This window comes from Nanorana parkeri, unplaced genomic scaffold, assembly GCF_000935625.1.
Source record: "Nanorana parkeri isolate BGI_ZX_2015 unplaced genomic scaffold, ASM93562v1 scaffold2449, whole genome shotgun sequence".
In the NCBI taxonomy this organism is placed as follows: domain Eukaryota; kingdom Metazoa; phylum Chordata; class Amphibia; order Anura; family Dicroglossidae; genus Nanorana; species Nanorana parkeri.
Window position 1 is genome coordinate 101,619 of NW_017308717.1, and position 19,949 is coordinate 121,567.

Consider the following 19,949-nt stretch of genomic DNA (forward strand, 5'->3'; position numbering starts at 1 on the left):
TTGATTAGATGGCTGCTGAGAAAGATTCTGAAGGGCCTTCCGGGCCGGAGATCGGCGGTGGGCCATCTTGCTGGTGGATGACAGGGCCTCTTTATATAAAAGGGTCAGAGATGATATTGAATTAAAAAGCTTCATCGTCTTATAATTTTACGCTGGGCGGAATTTAATCTGCTAACAGACTGTGACACTCACCTCCTCTGGGATCCGACACCGGTGTCTCCTCTCTTGCGACGGCCGTTGCCACTTCTGGGTTTCACCTGGAGCGGCGGCATTTGCACTGGACTGCTCTACCGCCTGGTTCGGCTTTAAATTGCAAAGCAACGCGTGGATTGACGTTAGAACAACATCAATACACCTGGGTGGGGCACCTGCTGCAGTAATCTCACCTGTCCTCCGTGCCTGACTCTAGTCCTCTGTGCTTCCCCAGCTGCCAGTGTTGCTGTACTGCCCTTATGCCCCTCATTGACCCCAGTGCCCATCAGAGCATTAAAGCATCCCGTGTCACCTGTGCCTCCAGTGCCCCCCACAGCATTAAAGCATCCTGTGTCACCTGTGCATCCAGTGCCCCCCACAGCATTAAAGCATCATGTGTCACCTGTGCCTCCAGAGCATAAAAGCATCCCGTGTCACCTGTGCCTCCAGAGCATCAAAGCATCCTGTGTCACCTGTGCTTCCAGTGTCCCCCACAGCATTAAAGGATCCTGTGTCACCTGTCCCTCCAGAGCATAAAAGCATCCTGTGTCACCAGTGCCTCCTGTGTCACCTGTGCCTCCAGTGCCCCCACAGCATTAAAGGATCCTGTGTCACCTGTGCCTCCAGAGCATTAGAGCATCCTGTGTCACCTACTGACCCAATGCTCTTTTTACATCTCGTTACTTCAGAGCACCCAAAAAGCACCCTGTGCACCTCTGTATAATAAAGTATAGGAACGTCACCAGCACCACAGAGACTTCGATGTTAGTGCAAATCCATTCAAACTGATCCTGATGAAGGGGACTCTGCGTGGCCCCGAATGCGCTTAATGACACTTTTGAGTAATGACGAACATCAAATCAATGGATTTGCACTGACATCGAAGTCTCCGTCGTACTGGTGTGCTGGCGACGTTACCATACTTTATATATGCTGAGTGCGGCGCCATCCGCGGTCATTGCAAGCACCCTCATAGATGTTTGGAAGTTCTGGTAAGGAGTGCTGCAGGTCCTTGGACTGCTGTGCACCTCTGTGACACCTGTGTCTCCATGCAGTCTCTGGTATGTTCCACAGTAGTCTGGCCTGCTAGACTCCATCGCCATACCCTCTGTTGCATCTCTACCCCTCAGGTACGCTCCTGCGATCACCCGGTCTGTCCTACCCTCTGTGAATACCGCTGTCAGAGACGTAGATTCACTCAGGTGGAGCTCAGATTGGGATTTTTCCCTCACTTCTCATCTGGAAAATACATAGTCAGCAGGACAGGAAGTTGGGGTATATCCCTCTAATGGAGTCCCAGAGAGCAGTACAAACCTGACAGGGGTTTTTAATCCTTCCCCACTCCATCCCAATCTAGAAAGAATATCTTTTGGCATGAAATACACTTAAAAGGGTAGATGAAGGTAGTCACTCGCACCCCATGATATTAAAGTCAATGCTGTTTATTGACTGAGATAACACACATCTCCTTAGCGACATTTCGAGATCATGCGGCCCCGTCCTCGGGCAAACAGAGAGGGCTCTGTGTTTGCCTCGGAGAGGGCTCTGTGTTTGCCTCGGAGAGGGCTCTGTGTTTGCCTCGGAGAGGGCTCTGTGTTTGCCTCGGAGAGGGCTCTGTGTTTGCCTCGGAGAGGGCTCTGTGTTTGCCTCGGAGAGGGCTCTGTGTTTGCCTCGGAGAGGGCTCTGCTTGCCTCGGAGAGGGCTCTGCTTGCCTCGGAGAGGGCTCTGCTTGCCTCGGAGAGGGCTCTCTGCTTGCCTCGGAGAGGGCTCTGTTTGCCTCGGAGAGGGCTCTCTGTTTGCCTCGGAGAGGGATCTCTGTTTGCCTCGGAGAGGGCTCTCTAAAGCATTGACTTTAATATCATGGGGTGCGAGTGACTACTTTCATCTATCTACATTTCACGGAGGCATCCGTTGTCACCACCGCACCCACCCAGTTGGATTTGGGTTTTTGTCCGGCCAGGAGTGCGATGGGACAGGAGGATGAAGATACACTTAAAAGGGGATGCCGCGGATACCTGAAGACTCTCACAATCTGGTAATATATTCAACCAATACAACATAAAAGGGTGATAGAAGGCATTACATGGCGCGCTCTATGCCAATCCTGTATGAAGAATCCTCTAAGCACCCACAAAGGATCCGAACTCAAACTGTGCGTAATATGCAATTGTCATTACAGCTCAGGTACTGCCTCCTCTGCATCCCATAATGCAACACCCACCACCAAACAGGTAATTAGGTGCCTGCAGTGCAGAACATAGTCTTGAAGCCAATGTGACCTCTGTATCCTGTGCATGCCCCAGGTTAAGGGGCCGTCACCTTAGCAGAGAGAAGAGGGATTCTGAAGAGACAGCAGGGTGTGCCTTCTGTCACAACATAACAGCAGCTTGTGCTCTATGAGTTATTGACAGGTTCTCTTTAAAACTTTGCCCCCCCCCCAAAAAAAGCTGCCCATAAAAAGACAGCAACAATAATCATTTGTTACATTGCCTGTTACTCAGATCTTCTCTCGCAGAGCTATGGCCTCCAGCAGGATCCTCACATCTGACACGTTCCTGCTGCACAAGCAGCGGGGGACGCACATAACTGACGCCCCCGGAACTTTCACAAGAGAAGATTCTGCTGGAGGCCGGAACTCATTGATGCTCTTCTTTTATGGGCAGCTTTTTGGCCAACGTTTTTTTTTTTGGGAAGAACCTGGGTCTCTAGAAACAAAGAAACATAGAAGCGTTATCAAGTGACGACCATAGCAAAGGACCAAGTGGTCCATTACCTTATTTTTAAGCTTTTTATCAGAGTCCGAGGTCATGTCCCCGTGTTCTTGATCTCAGCTTCATACTGAAAATTCTGCCCTCCTGAACCTTATTCACCCCATTCATGTACATAAAGGTTTTAGCCATGTTCCCCCCTTTCCATCTGTCCTCCAGACTGTACAGATTAAGTTCCTGCAGTCTCTACTGCCTCTGACCTTTCTCCATCTTTCTTGCCCGTCGTTCTATCTTATCAATATCTTTCTGGATGCAAGATCTCCGGAACTGGATACAGCATTCTTAATGAGGTCTAACTAGAGATCTATATAGAGGGATCAGGACCTCCTTCCTCCTGCTGGGGATCCCTCTAGTGATAATAAAGATCTATATAGAGGGATCAGGACCTCCTTCCTCCTGCTGGGGATCCCTCTAGTGATAATAAAGATCTATATAGAGGGATCAGGACCTCCTTCCTCCTGCTGGGGAACCCTCTAGTGATAATAAAGATCTATATAGAGGGATCAGGACCTCCTTCCTCCTGCTGGGGATCCCTCTAGTGATAATAAATATCTATATAGAGGGATCAGGACCTCCTTCCTCCTGCTGGGGACCCCTCTAGTGATAGATCTATATAGAGGGATCAGGACCTCCTTCCTCCTGCTGGGGATCCCTCTAGTGATAATAAAGATCTATAGAGAGGAATCAGGACCTCCTTCCCCCTGCTGGGGACCCCTCTAGTGATAGATCTATATAGAGGGATCAGGACCTCCTTCCTCCTGCTGGGGATCCCTCTAGTGATAATAAAGATCTATATAGAGGGATCAGGACCTCCTTCCTCCTGCTGGGGACCCCTCTAGTGATAGATCTATATAGAGGGATCAGGACCTCCTTCCTCCTGCTGGGGACCCCTCTAGTGATAATAAAGATCTATATAGAGGGATCAGGACCTCCTTCCTCCTGCTGGGGACCCCTCTAGTGATAGATCTATATAGAGGGATCAGGACCTCCTTCCTCCTGCTGGGGATCCCTCTAGTGATAATAAATATCTATATAGAGGGATCAGGACCTCCTTCCTCCTGCTGGGGACCCCTCTAGTGATAGATCTATATAGAGGGATCAGGACCTCCTTCCTCCTGCTGGGGATCCCTCTAGTGATAATAAAGATCTATAGAGAGGAATCAGGACCTCCTTCCCCCTGCTGGGGACCCCTCTAGTGATAGATCTATATAGAGGGATCAGGACCTCCTTCCTCCTGCTGGGGATGCCTTTCGTGATAATAAAGATCTATATAGAGGGAAGAGGTCCGCATCCCTCCTGCTCGGGACCCCTCTAGTGATAATAAAGATCTATATAGAGGGATCAGGACCTCCTTCCTCCTGCTGGGGATCCCTCTAGTGATAATAAAGATCTATATAGAGGGATCAGGACCTCCTTCCTTCTGCTGGGGATCCCTCTAGTGATGCAACTCACAAGTCTATCTGCTTTCCCCACTGCCAGGCTGTTTACTCATTTTGCAATCATCTGAAATAAGAACCCCCACATTTTTTCTCCTCTGCAGTTCTGGCCGACACTGTATCCCCCAATATTGTTCACTATCAGAGTCATCTTTTTCCTAAGTGCATTATTTTTCATTTACAAACATTGAACTGCAGTTTCCACGACACTGACTAATCCTTCAGCAATACCAAATCATGTTCCACGTTACAAATATCATCTCTATTGTCCACCGTTGTGTCATCAGCAAAGAGACATAACCAATATCCCCGATGCCACCACAACCCGGCGTCTCACCTTCTTCCCCATCCAGTATAAATAACTTCTGTAACACTGGCTCCAGGTCTTCTCTGGCTGTGGCCTTCAACGAGGAACATGAAAGATGGACCAGATCTGCAATCACAGGATTACATCAAGTCAGAGATAAAAGCTGGAGGAAAACAATTTGCTCAATGAGGCAGCTTGAAGTGTAGAGATAGTGTGCAAAGGGCAAGAGGAGAGAAACCAATCAGAATTCAGCTCAATGGAGTGAGATTAGTGAAAGAGGCCATAAGCATGATGGCGACTGTAGGCCATACAATGTTACAACAGTTGGTTTTCTTTAGAAAGCAACCACAGCCTGAGTAGAAAATCCTGTCCCCTGCCAGCATGCTGCAGAGAAGGGCCCTTGCTCTCTGCAGGAAAGCAGTGGTCTCATTGCAGAGGTCTGGCATGTCCCCTGCTGAGTAAAAGCTGGAGCTCTCCAATCAGTGGAGAGCATGAGATTTGGACAGCTTTAGCTCTGATATCAGAGAGACCCCTGCTTCACTATAAAGAGCAATGATCCAACTCGGCAGCATGCTGGCAAGGGACAGGCCTTTCTACACAGGCTTTAGAAAGAAAACCAACTGTAAGACACTCAATAACTTTTGTTTTCATGCACTTGGAATGTTTTTAGCTGATTTAAACTGAAAGTTCAATTGAGCTGTAAAAACAAAAGTAATATAAAAATCCTAAAAATGGCCCCCCGATGCTGTACACAGCATGTTTCTAGGTCGTTGGGAGAGACCAAGTAACCTGGATGAAGTCCACTCAGACATAAAGGGGGCTGTGAACACATAGACACATGGTGGGAATTAAACCCAGAACTCCAAAGTGCTGAACATTAACCCCTGTGCTACCCGGCACAGAGATGCCAATACTAACACATGACTGAAAATAAAGTATTTGTACATCATATTTGTTACTCTACTTGCTGAAGGTTACAGATTCAGAATTATCTTTTATTATCTTCACCTTACGTTGGAATAAAATTCTATCTGGACTATTAATGTGTGGCGTGACGCTTCAGTTTTACATTAGTTGTTTTGGACTAAAAACCCTGGAAAGTGTGGAAATCCTCTGATGTGTAGAAACTTCCAGCCAAGTAACCAGACAACCTGCACTGACACCATTGTAATACCACTGGAGAGTAATAACCATAAGACAGCTCTAGGGCCCAGCATTACCTATCCACTTTCCATATACCAATAGGACATCTCTAGGGTCCAGTGCTACCTGTCCACTTTCCATATACCAATAGGACATCTATAGGGTCCAGTGCTACCTATCCACTTTCCATATACCAATAGGACAACCCTAGGGTCCAGTGCTACCTGTCCACTTTCCATATACCAATAGGACAACCCTAGGGTCCAGCACTACCTATCCACTTTCCATATACCAACAGGACAACCCTACGGTCCAGTGATACCTACCCACTCTCCATATACCAATAGGACAACCCTAGGGTCCAGTGCTACCTATCCACTTTCCATATACCAACAGGACAACCCTGGGGTCCAGCACTACCTATCCACTTTCCAAATAACCAATAGGACAACCCTAGGGTCCAGTGCTACCTATCCACTTTCAAAATACCAATAAGACAACCCTACGGTCCAGTGCTACCTATCCACTTTCCATATACCAATAGGACAACCCTAGGGTCCAGGGCTACCTATCCACCTTCCATATACCAATAGGACAACCTTAGGGTCCAGTGCTACCTATCCACTTTCCATATACCAATAGGACAACCATGCACTACCTATCCACTTTCCATATACCAATAGGACAACCCTAGGCCCCAGTGCTACCTATCCACTTTCAAAATACCAATAAGACAACCTTAGGGTTCAGAGCTATCGACATTCCATATACAAATAGAATAGGCTTAGGGACCAGAACTACCTATCCACTTTCCATAAAATAAATGGACAACCTTAGGGTCTAGGGTTAACTGTTGACTTTCCATATACAAATAGGACAACTCTAGGGTCCAGTTTAAACACCCAATAATAGTTCACCTTTAGCCAGTAGAAGCTGCAGAACTACAAGGTCACACCATGCATACTAGACTCCTATAGCTCAGCATCCCCGTGCAACCTTTTCCACAGAGATGCCGATAATATCAGAGGAGACGGCACCCAGACACATCAAAATCAGGTACAAAAGCCGTAAACAATTTTAATCTAATCAGGTGACACTTTTTGGGTCCCTTTCCCCGTATAATCCTTTAGTATGTTTCCTCATTAAGAGACGTAAAAAGCAACAATGAGGATAAGAGAAAATAACAAAGCGGCAGCCCGCCCCAACACAAATAATTAATAGAAGAGACCGTCAACAAATATAAACATCGTCTGACTTCTACAAAAGGGACCCGTCAGAATGGCCAATGGCAATCAAAGGACGCGGCGCGTCTCTAAAGACGTCGCTGTACAACTTTCATAAACTTTTAATGAACTGGATTTTTTCCTTTATCGCGGCAGATCAAAGACCTAACAAGGTACAATCTCCTTTTCATGTTTAATAATAATTAGTCTCTTCTGGTTTGGTGCCGTAATACGAGCGCTCTTAAAAAACACACTGAGCCCTGTGTATTCCGAATGTTGACAATTATCCCGTCCAGTGACACACGGAGAGGGCCAGAGCCGCGTCCCACCAGATCAGACGCTGTAACGGAGTCCAAAAACAGGGAAATATATACCGAAAAATCTGCCTCCCCTCCCGGGGGTAAAATATGAACATCTGAGAGTCCAAATTTATACCTTTCCCCTGGTGGCCTGCGAGCTGTTCGGTTCTACCCCCTCTCCACCCCCTATAGACCAGAGCAACGCTCACATTTCTGCTGTTTAATCGGCAATAACTTTGTCATTACATAAAATAACCAATTAATATATAAATATATTTTTTGGGGGGACAAACAATACTTTCTTTCGGTGGTAATCATGCAAAAAATTTTTTTTAAAGCAATCTATAAAACAGACAAAACTGAGAAAAAAAAACAAAAAAAACCCCCATTTTATTCTATATGTCTATGAAGGTTCCTCATTCATCCAAGTCACATGGTATTTTTTTTATTTCTTTTTTTCCCAACTATTAATTTTGTAACTTTCTTTGTTTTTATTCATTTTGTTGATTTGATTTTATCATCGTCTCATTGAAAGAAGTGCAGCACTGAAAGAAAACAAAATAGCCTATTGTAAATAACATTGCCGTGTTTTGTACCAGGACCAGAATTTTTGTATAATTTTAAACGGGACAAATTATAGAACAAAATATCTGAAAAAAATAAGTCAAGGCGACTGGACTCTGCTGTATTTTTCTTGAAGACGTTTCACTGGACATCCGACCAACTTTCTCAATTCAGAATGACTTGTAACAAAAATTCTCTCAGTATAAATATGGTGAATGTCGCTCCGATCCACATAATCTGTTAATCATAAACAGCTGTTGATTGTATTTGCATAATTGAAGCTAGCAGGTGGCAATAACCTGCCCAGAGAGAGGTGTTTATACAGCATTGTCTGTGGCAGACAATAGATGTCTCCCCCCCTCTATTCAAGCTTGGCATCTCCATTGTTACATAAATGGACTCTTTCACACCTCTTTTAAACCAGTCCTCCTCCCTGTCTAGGATGCGTACTTGACTGTCATCAGAGGAGTGACCTTCTTCCTTTAGATGTGGGTACACTGCTGAATCCTGACCAGAGGGTTTGGCTCTTCCATGCCGTGCCATACGCTGGTGTAGCTGCTGTTTTGTTTCACAACAGCAACTACCTCTGGGCAGGTTAATAACACCTCTTAGCTCCAATTATGGAAATACAATCAACACCTGGTTGTGACTAACAGCTTGCGTGGATTGGAGCGACATTCACCCTATTTATACTGAGATAATTTTTGTACAAGTCATTCTGAAATGAGAAAGCTGGTCAGATGTCCAGTGAAACGTCTTCAAGAAAAATACAGCGAGTCCAGTTGCCTTGACTTACTTTTTACAGATATTTTGTTCTATAATTTGTCCCGTTTAAAATGACACAAAAATTGTGGTCCTGGTCCTGTTATTTACAAATGAAATATACGCTATTTTGTTTTCTTTCAGTGCTGCACTTCTTTCAATGAGACGATGATAAAATCAATCAACAAAATGAATAAAAACAAAGAAAGTTAAAAAATTAATGGTTGGAAAATAATAAATAAAAATAAACAGCAGGAATATAATAGCTAAGCGGAGAAAAGGAAGAAGGAGTTACTTAGGGCTGATTAGGGTTAATAAGTGGTAAATAGGAACAAATTTTATTTTAAAAATATATTTGTTTTTCTTGTCTGGTTGCTTTAGCGAGGCCGTGCGGCTGCCACATATTTTGCAAAAGTTGCGCAACTAAAACCTCTGTTTTTAACCTTAACAGAGTAATTTGTTTTGTTTTCTTTATTGCAGGCTGGCTGGTAAGTGTTCTGGGAAATGTTTGCTTTGTATTGTGTAAAGCCCTTCTGTGTGCACCTTGCTTTAAAGCTGGTTATGAATTGATGAGTGCGTTTGCTATTCGTTTTGTTTGTTGGTTTCTATAACTGACATCAAATGGAGATGGAAGCTCGTTCCTTTGATCTGTACATGAATAAAACAGAGTAGATACAAAAGTAACAGTCACTTTGTATCTCTCTATCTCCCTCTGACCAATGTTTATATACAATGTTACTTTGTATCTCTCTATCTCCCTCTGATCAATGTTTATAAACAATATTACTTTGTATCTCTTTATCTCCCCTCTGATCAAAGTTTATAAACAATGTTACTTTGTATCTCCCTCTGATCAATGCCTCAGTCCATTTTTGTTAAAGGAGAACTATGGGGTCAGTGTTTTCCCCCATAGTTCTCCTTGGGGTAACGGGAGGACACAAACTAGCGTCCTCCCGTCACCCTAAGCTCAGTATACAGCGAGCTACAGCTCCCTATATACTGAGACGCCGCACCTGGAGCGGATCCCGACTTAGATGACGGGATCCGCACAGCTGCGTGAGTGACAGCTGGCTCTGCCTATCTAGAGGCAGAGCCAGCTGTACCCGCCCCCTCCCCCGTCCGTTCCTCCAGTCAGCGCTGGCAGATCGGAGCAGGGAGGGGGGAATCCAGCCCCTCCCCCTGTCACGGCAGAGAGCCGTGACAGGATCGAGAGGTGAGCGAACCCGGTATGTGTTCGCTCACCTCCCGATCTACTGAGCCGACCTGTGACAGTCTCATTGTCACAGGTCGGCTAGAACTATGAGGTGAGTGGAAATCACTCATGTCATAGTTGTCCTTTAAAGCAGCAGCTCTTATAACTGTGGTATATACACAGCAACTCCAGGCAAGTGTGAGGGGGACGGATGTGGCAGCACAGAAGAACAGGTGGTTGTGTATAATACGTCCATTGTACACAACTGGTTAATTATACGGAATGTCTTTTTTTTTATGCTACTTTTTATTGTTCAGCTCTGTGTACCATTCCAGCTGAACCCACGCTCAGTGACCTCTCCTCTTCAAATCTCAGGACAGCTCAGGAGACACACGTGTTTAAAGTGGACCTATCACCAACATTACTACGTCTGCATGGATAAATTCCTGACATGTCTCAATATATAGCAAAAGAGAATGACTGAGGAAGCATTTCCTCATTCTCCCCTCCCCCAGTGATCAGTCTGCTGCAGGCAGGAGGAAGCATTTCCTCATTCTCCCCTCCCCCAGTGATCAGTCTGCTGCAGGCAGAAGGAAGCATTTCCACAGTCTCCCCTCCCCCCTAGTGATCAGACTGCGACATTGTAACTTAGTAGCAAGTCACAAGGTGAGATTTTGCATCAGGGTCACCGTTTTAGAAAGTACTGAATCCAGAGACAGCCGGGCAATTAGCATTTTCCGGTCAGCAATGTCAGGAACCATTTCATCCTAGGCTCCCTTCACACTACGAACATCTGGAAACTGGAACGCCCGGCGGCTTATTTCTCGACCCGGCTGCAGCTTATTCGCACGGTCGTCTTTTAATCAAAGCCGCGAGCGGATGAGAAGCGCGTCGTTAGAAGTGAAACATTAAGCCAGACTAATTGATTTAAAATGGGTTTTATAGATTTTTTGCTCCAGTCGCTTATAAAAATCATCGCGGCCGCTGCCGTTTAATTTCAATATAGGCTTTTCCGTGGCTGGCGCTGACGGGCCCGCGGAAAGCTCATCACTCTCCATCCTGATTAGGTGTGATTTACTTTAGGTGGAGCCGTCTTTTACTTACCCGCCTCCATTCGTCTTCGGGGTAATTTCTCCGGGGAGGAAGAACGATGGGCCGCCCGCCGTCGCTCCATCATCCGGGTTTTCAGGGCAACTGAAGGAGCTCGGTTCCAGTCAGCTGGCAGCGGCGATGATGAGGCCGTCATCTCCCCGCGGTGATCAGAAGGAAGATGTATTTGTATATTTATCTTCAGCAATTGTTTGAAGGGGAGATCGCTCACGCTCATCTCATTTGCCGCTAATGAAGTCAAAATACAAGCGGGGGGGATTTATGGGACGGGGGATTGCGCCGGGGGAATGGACGCGGGATATCGTCTCGGATGGATTCCCTGTGAAAACACAGAGAGGCGGAGGAGGGGGGAGGGGGGGACGAGGTGGACGGAGCCGTGACCGGGAAGAAACGGAATTCCACGTTGCCGATACTCACCAAATTACACCCAAAATATCGGCAAATTATTTCCCCGCATCCTGGTAGGAGGAGCGGCGGGCGTGCCGAGGTCGGAATGCTGGACTGCTATGGACATATGAGGGGGCATTCCTTATCCTTTCCATGCCCGGAGGTCACTGATGACTGGATGCCCACCCCAAATTTGGCAGCCCCAAAATACATCAGTTACTTCAAATCTATGACCCCTTACCCCACCCTTCCCAATCTATGACCCCTTACCCCACCCTTCCCAATCCATGACCCCTTACCCCACCCAATCTATGACCCCTTACCTCACCCTTCCCAATATATGACCCCTTACCTCACCCTTCCCAATCCATGACCCCTTACCTCACCCTTCCCAATCTATGACACCTTACCTCACCCGTCCCAATCTATGACCCCTTAGCTCACCCTTCCCAATCTATGACCTCTTACCCCACCCTTCCCAATCTATGACCCCTTACCTCACCCTTCCCAATCTATGACCTCTTACCCCACCCTTCCCAATCTATGACCCCTTACCCCACCCTTCCCAATCTATGACCCCTTACCCCACCCTTCACAAATCTATGACCACCTAAGTAACTGTTACATTTTTAAAGGACTAATACATATTGTTTTAATAAGGAACCCCCAAAAATCTGAGAATTATGCACCACACCGAGTGGGTGGGGGGATGTTGAATGAAATGTCCAGATACAAACCTATTCCAACAGGTTATGAAGACCAGCTGACGGGCTCTGTGGTCCAACACTGGTCCAGTTTGCACACCATTAACTTTGTATTCCTAATCCAGTCGGGTATACATCTTGTCCATCCAACCCCGATGAAGACGGCGTTCTCTGACTCCGAAATGTGTTGGCTCTGTGACAAAGTCATTTTAGTGGATCCTGTGTTGGAATGAATATCTATCTGGATGTTTATGCCCTGGTGTAGCACTTTAATCTCTGATTTAGTTACAAACTGAGGATACTGTGCAAATCTGTGCCCATTATGAGGGGTTCCCACCATCCCTGTGCTGAGTTCCCGGGTCTGTCCACCTGCTGTGCCCATTATGGGGGGCTCCCACCATCCCTGTGCTGCGTTCCCGGGTCTGTACACCTGCTGTGCCCATTCGGAGGGGCCCCCACCATCCCTGTGCAGAGTTCCCGGGTCTGTACACCTGCTGTGCCCATTCGGAGGGGCCCCCACCATCCCTGTGCAGAGTTCCCGGGTCTGTACACCCGCTGTGCCCATTATGAGGAGCCCCCACCATCCCTGTGCAGAGTTCCCGGGTCTGTACACCAGATGTGCCCATTATGAGGAGCTCCCACCATCCCTGTGCTGAGTTCCTGGGTCTGTACACCCGCTGTGCCCATTATGAGGGGCTCCCCCCATCCCTGTGCTGAGTTCCTGGGTCTGTACACCCGCTGTGCCCATTATGAGGGGCTCCCCCCATCCCTGTGCTGAGTTCCTGGGTCTGTACACCCGCTGTGCCCATTATGAGGGGCTCCCCCCATCCCTGTGCTGAGTTCCTGGGTCTGTACACCCGCTGTGCCCATTATGAGGGGCTCCCACCATCCCTGTGCTGAGTTCCCGGGTATGTACACCCACTGTGCCCATTCGGAGGGGCCCCCACCATCCCTGTGCTGAGTTCCTGGGTCTGTACACCCGCTGTGCCCATTATGAGGAGCTCCTACCATCCCTGTGCTGAGTTCCTGGGTCTGTACACCCGCTGTGCCCATTATGAGGAGCTCCTACCATCCCTGTGCTGAGTTCCTGGGTCTGTACACCCGCTGTGCCCATTATGAGGAGCTCCTACCATCCCTGTGCTGAGTTCCTGGGTCTGTACACCCGCTGTGCCCATTATGAGGAGCTCCTACCATCCCTGTGCTGAGTTCCTGGGTCTGTACACCCGCTGTGCCCATTATGAGGAGCTCCTACCATCCCTGTGCTGAGTTCCTGGGTCTGTACACCCGCTGTGCCCATTATGAGGAGCTCCTACCATCCCTGTGCTGAGTTCCTGGGTCTGTACACCCGCTGTGCCCATTATGAGGAGCTCCTACCATCCCTGTGCTGAGTTCCTGGGTCTGTACACCCGCTGTGCCCATTATGAGGAGCTCCTACCATCCCTGTGCTGAGTTCCTGGGTCTGTACACCCGCTGTGCCCATTATGAGGAGCTCCTACCATCCCTGTGCTGAGTTCCTGGGTCTGTACACCCGCTGTGCCCATTATGAGGAGCTCCTACCATCCCTGTGCTGAGTTCCTGGGTCTGTACACCCGCTGTGCCCATTATGAGGAGCTCCTACCATCCCTGTGCTGAGTTCCTGGGTCTGTACACCCGCTGTGCCCATTATGAGGAGCTCCTACCATCCCTGTGCTGAGTTCCTGGGTCTGTACACCCGCTGTGCCCATTATGAGGAGCTCCTACCATCCCTGTGCTGAGTTCCTGGGTCTGTACACCCGCTGTGCCCATTATGAGGAGCTCCTACCATCCCTGTGCTGAGTTCCTGGGTCTGTACACCCGCTGTGCCCATTATGAGGAGCTCCTACCATCCCTGTGCTGAGTTCCTGGGTCTGTACACCCGCTGTGCCCATTATGAGGAGCTCCTACCATCCCTGTGCTGAGTTCCTGGGTCTGTACACCCGCTGTGCCCATTATGAGGAGCTCCTACCATCCCTGTGCTGAGTTCCTGGGTCTGTACACCCGCTGTGCCCATTATGAGGAGCTCCTACCATCCCTGTGCTGAGTTCCTGGGTCTGTACACCCGCTGTGCCCATTATGAGGAGCTCCTACCATCCCTGTGCTGAGTTCCTGGGTCTGTACACCCGCTGTGCCCATTATGAGGAGCTCCTACCATCCCTGTGCTGAGTTCCTGGGTCTGTACACCCGCTGTGCCCATTATGAGGAGCTCCTACCATCCCTGTGCTGAGTTCCTGGGTCTGTACACCCGCTGTGCCCATTATGAGGAGCTCCTACCATCCCTGTGCTGAGTTCCTGGGTCTGTACACCCGCTGTGCCCATTATGAGGAGCTCCTACCATCCCTGTGCTGAGTTCCTGGGTCTGTACACCCGCTGTGCCCATTATGAGGAGCTCCTACCATCCCTGTGCTGAGTTCCTGGGTCTGTACACCCGCTGTGCCCATTATGAGGAGCTCCTACCATCCCTGTGCTGAGTTCCCGGGTCTGTACACCCGCTGTGCCTATTACAAGGGGTGATGCGTCATTGTAACACTTTAAGGTATTGATGATCTCTCAGGAAGGGGCGGAGCTCTTCTGTTGCTGTATATTGTGACACATCAGAGATTGATATTTGCAGATTTGGAACACTACTTCAGCCATGAACCGGCAGTATGGCGGGGGTCCCCGCAGGGACTGTAACAGACGCACCCTAACCCTAAGTATTGTCACAATGTACACCTAGTCTGACTTTTCAAGCAAGTCAGTGAAAACTATTCAACAAGTCAGACAGGATATCGCTATACAAGTTCCCGGAACACACGGGAACCCCTCCGTCCTTCTCATGTGGAGGATTCTCACTACCAGCAAATCAAAGCACAGATATTCCACAGAGGTTTGCGGTAATGTGAAATTATTGCGCTATAAGCACCACAATACATATTGGGGCTGCACCAATCCCTGACGTCTGCGACTTACATGTGTTCTTCATACATGTGTTCGTGGAGGAGCAGAGCTCCGTCATGTACACGGCACTCTGCTGTCCGTCTTCCGAAGGAACCGTCAGTACAGATATCTGGAAGACAAAGTCATGTGACTATAAAACTACAAACGTGGATATAATATAAGTGTTGCCATCGCTCGATTGCTTTCAGTGCAGCCGCTTTCAGATAAGGACTCAGACCGGACCAGAAGAACTTCTTTAAACCAGAGGCCTGTATGCAAGAACCAACGAGATGCCCATACTCCATAAGAGGCACTTACACCTGTTTGTAGAGCAATCAATGTTACCGAATGTATTAAAAAAGACAACCCAACGCATTTGAAGGATCTGTGTCCCCTTCATCAGAGCTACAAGAGTAAAATCATAACACGTAGCCCTAACGAAGAGGAGCTCTCAATATGACTGTAAACAGGACATGCAATAAAAACATTTCATTAAAGGAGAACTATAAGGTGAGTGAAAATCACTGATCCTCATAGTTCGAGCCGACGTGTGACAATGAGACTGTCACAGGTCGGCTCTATAGATTGGGAAGTGAGGGAACACATACCGGCATTCGCTCACTTCTTCATCATGTCCCTGCAGAGAGCCGTGACTGTCACTCACGGCTCCCTGCAGGGATCCCCCCCCCCCTCTTCCCCTGTCCGATCCTCCAGCGCTGACTGGCAGAACGGATGAGGAAGGGGGCAGGTACAGCTGGTTCTACTGGCTGGCTACAAGCTGTAGCTCCCTATATACTGAGCTTAGGGTGACGGGAGGACGCTTGTTTGTGTCCTCCCGTTACCCTGAGGAGAACTACGGGGAAAAACACTGACCCCCTAGTTCTCCTTTAAAGGTGTGAGGGGTGAAAGACATCCAGTTGGAGAAGTCTTGCCATGGAGTTCTAACAAAGCGATTTTGCTTTTCCATAATATAAAGGTAAAATGTTTGCTGAGTGTGTGTTCAGTTTTTTATGAGGAGGTGATAAACATAAACACAAAATTAATTGATGTTATTCTCTAGAGTCTCTCCCATCCTCTGGAACTCTTTACCGCAACCTGTCCGACTATCTCCCATCCCACTCTGGCAGCCTTTAGGCGATCCCTTAAGACTCGTCTCTTCAGGGAAGCCGATCCCACCTCAACCTAACCGCTCAACCATCACCTTCTCAAACAATTCATCCCCACACAGCTCCCTCCTCATGTATCACTGGCCCCTCCCTCTTAGATTGTAAGCCCTCAGGGGCGGGGCCCTCCTTACCATCTTGTCTTGAATTGTATTGTGATATTTTCCTTATATTGTACAGCGCTGCACAAAATGTTGGCGCTATATAAATACTATGTAATAATAATAATAGTGTTATAAAGATGAATATTCATGTGATGATTTATTCCAGAAGAAGAACTTTCTCCAATGCTTTAGGACAGTTTCACATGATTGTGTGACAGTTTGTTCTGCGTTACTTTTATCTCACACTCGGTGGTGGTCATAGGTCTGAATACATTTATAAGAGTTACATTGCTCTCATTTAGATAATAATAAAAATAACGTTTCCTTTCAGACACATTCGGCCGTCGTACCTCTTGGTCGGACTCGGATTTCAGCACAGAACTGTCAGTGATGAGCACAGCGCGAGAGATTTGCCTGCAGAGTACGAGAATGAAAAAGAAAAATCAGTGGCATGAAATGTAAAACAATTTACAGCTCAGTTTTGGGCAACAAAAAAAGATGGTAAGGAACCGGAGGGAGGGCAGAGAAGGGAAACTAAACGGATAAGAGGCCATGGAGGAACTCCGCACCCAGGAGAGATTTTATACTCTCCAAAGAGGTGATTACGGGGGGAGATGATGCAAACTGTTGGCGCTATATAAATCCTGTATAATAATAATAATAATAATAATAATACAGTGAACTTGCTAAGTTGTTCCCTTTCATGTGACGAGGGGGCATTGCTTTGAGGTCTATAAAAATAAAATAATTGGATTTTTGTATCTACTGTAAAATCTTTTTCTCTGAGGTTCATTGAAGGGCACAGCGAAGATCTAACCAATGGGTTATACTGCCACCTGTGGGAATAGGATGCTAGGCACAAAAAAACAGCCAAGGGGTCGGAACTTGCTGGTGGCCAACCCCCACCCCACGTGCTAACACAGCCCCAGTAAGTAGCAAGCAGTCAATAATAAAGGGCAACAGCCAAAGCAGGTATGAGTGCTGTGTCCTTCAATGAACGCAGAGAAAAGGATTTTATTTGCGAGTACAAGAGTCTCATTTTCTCTTCCCTTCATTGAAGGACGCTGCGAAGATCGGAAGATCTAACCACTGGGATGTCAACAAGCAGTGACCCAAGAAAGGGCGGGCAAGAGGAAACCCCCAGGATGCGGAAGTAAACCCAAATCACACTGCCGCCTGGAGGACCTTACTCCCAAAACTAGCAACCGAAGATGCAACAACATCAACTCTATAAAACTCGATAAAAGTGGCCGCTTTACAAACTTTGATGTCTTCAGTCCTAGACGCTAGGCAATAAAACATGGGCTGTGTTAGCACATGGGGGGAGAGGGGTTTGGCCACCAGCAGGGGCCTCTCTTAGGCTGTTTTTTTTGTTCCTAGCATCCTACACCTGCAGATGGCAGTATAACCCAGTGGTTAGATCTTCTGATCTTTGCTGTGTCCTTCACAGAACGGAGGGAAGAAAAAAAAAATCACATAGCTATACATCCAGCTAAGCTGCAGGTACATTCCTTCTGTGTGAATGAACCAGCTGCTTCGAGAATGGAGCAAATCAAATGTTCTTCGGATATTATATCTTCTGGTCAAATCCTATGGGAGTAGTAAAAAAGGTCCAACCATTAGCAAATAAATCTAACGTATATTGCATATACAGGGATCCCAATAGTTGCACCAACTCACAAAATTCCCTTCAGCGTTCTATTGAATAGATATATTGTAGCTCTTGGTATTAACCCCTTCGTGACGGGAGACGTACACCGTACGTCCCGCCACAAAGTGCCTACATGTCTGGCCCCGTACACCGTACGTCCCGCCACAAAGTGCCTACATGTCTGGCCCCGTACACTGTACGTGACAAGTTATATCAGGCTCTGTAATGCCGGTAACCGCTGATTTTCAGCGGTTGCCATTCATTAATGAATGGGTCAGTATTGAGGCATTCATTCATGAAATAGTTAAGCTTTTGTAAAAGCGTCTTTCTGTCATTAATGAAAGAATGAAGCCGTAACATGCAAACACCGGATCGCTAAATAGCGATCCGGTATTTGACAGCTGAAGAGAGCAGAGAGGTAGCAGAGTGAGTCCCCTCTCTGCTATTCGTTTTGACAGCTCCATAGACCGGCCTGATGTTTATGATACATTTCAGGCACAGGAATATTACATTACAATGTATCTCGTTGCCTGAAATGTATCAGACTTCTGATCGTCTGGGCAGGATCAAAGACCTTAAAATGCGATCCGATTCTGACATGTTGTCTCTAAGGTTATTATTCGCTGTTCCTAAGTTTGAAGCAGCCTAATAATAGCCAAAAATAAAATAAAAAAGTTAATTTATCAAGCAGTCATGGTGACTGCTTGATATAAACTGACAAAAAATAAAGTGTAAAAAAAAAAATAAAGTGTAAAAAAAAAATTATATATGACTGACGTGGAAGAATCGCACAGCAACAATGCAACAAGCAGGGGCGTAACTAGAAAATCACAGGGCCCCATAGCAAAATTTTGTATGGGGCCCCGTGATTGCTAGTTATGCCACTTGCAGAGCCCACCATAGACTCTCTATGGTGGGCTCTGCAAGGTCTCAGTTGGGCTGCACGCCTCTTACCCGTCAGTGCTGCCCACCTCCGTGGTCGGCGCCGCCGGGTCCCTGCCTCCTCTTCCGTCCCCGGGCTCTGCCTCCTTCTATCGACGGGGCCCCCGCCTCCTCTTACATCACTGGCCCCACCTGCTATTAGACCGCTGGCCAGTGATGTGGGAGGAGGCGGGGTTGCTCTTAGGCGTGCCCCGCCTCCTTCTTTAGCTGCAAACGCCGGCATAACCGGCCTATTCCGCCGCATCTGCTGGCTGTCACTGACACAGCTCCGCAGCGGCTGTGAGGGGGGAACGTTCTCCTTCACAGCTGCTGCTGAGCTGTGTCAGTGACAGCCAGCACCCCGAGACGCCATAGCGACCCAGGCGGCCCACACGGGATCAGAGGGATGCCTGGCCGGGCCCCCCTGTACACGGCCCCATAGCGGCCGCCTGGGTCGCTATGGCGATTGTTACGCCACTGGTAACAAGTGTGTCCGTCATTTATGAACAGAAACTGAAAACCAGCTCAGTCATGAAGGGGTCAAGGTGTATTTATTTCCCATGATCCTCAGCGCCATCTAGTGGCCACAATGCGGTATTTTCCTCATTCACTATGTTCTTTATGGATGAATCTATTCTTACTACAGCCCATAATATGTGAAGTACATTCGACCAGAATTGAAAATAATCAATATATAAAATCGATTTTGCCCCATTCTCACAACAGCAAGTTCATTCGCACACAGGAAGTACCGCCACACACAGGAAGTACCGCCACACACAGGAAGTACTGCAGAAACAGATCTTTTTTTTAATCCATGTGGCTTCTTACCTGTACTGTACCTGTGAGCAGGTTTCCTCCGACAGGTAGCTGTCCTCTATGAGAACATAATTACAGCTGATGCGTTTCCCGCTGCTGTCAATGACGGCCTTACACCTGTGGAGGGAGAATACGCACATCACATACTGCACATCATTTAACTCTAATGTAGACCTGGCTTCTACAAATGTCTCGAAGAGGATCTGCTTGTGTCTCCGATACCAACCAATCAGGTTTTCCTTTCTAGAAAAAAGTAAATCTAAACCAAAA

General features: G+C 47.5%; 1 protein-coding gene across 1 annotated transcript in view; it reads right to left on the reverse strand.

Annotated features, from left to right (window-relative positions):
* The window catches only part of LOC108801700 (rab proteins geranylgeranyltransferase component A 1-like), a 48,063-nt gene that overhangs the window by 13,721 nt on the left and 14,393 nt on the right, over positions 1–19,949 (reverse strand). The window contains exons 2-5 of the mRNA XM_018573604.1: positions 19,692–19,796; positions 16,639–16,702; positions 15,055–15,151; positions 4,734–4,829 (exon numbers count right to left, since the gene is read on the reverse strand). Coding sequence (XP_018429106.1) covers positions 4,734–4,829; positions 15,055–15,151; positions 16,639–16,702; positions 19,692–19,796 — 362 coding nt within the window. The remainder of the gene's footprint in view (positions 1–4,733; positions 4,830–15,054; positions 15,152–16,638; positions 16,703–19,691; positions 19,797–19,949) is intronic.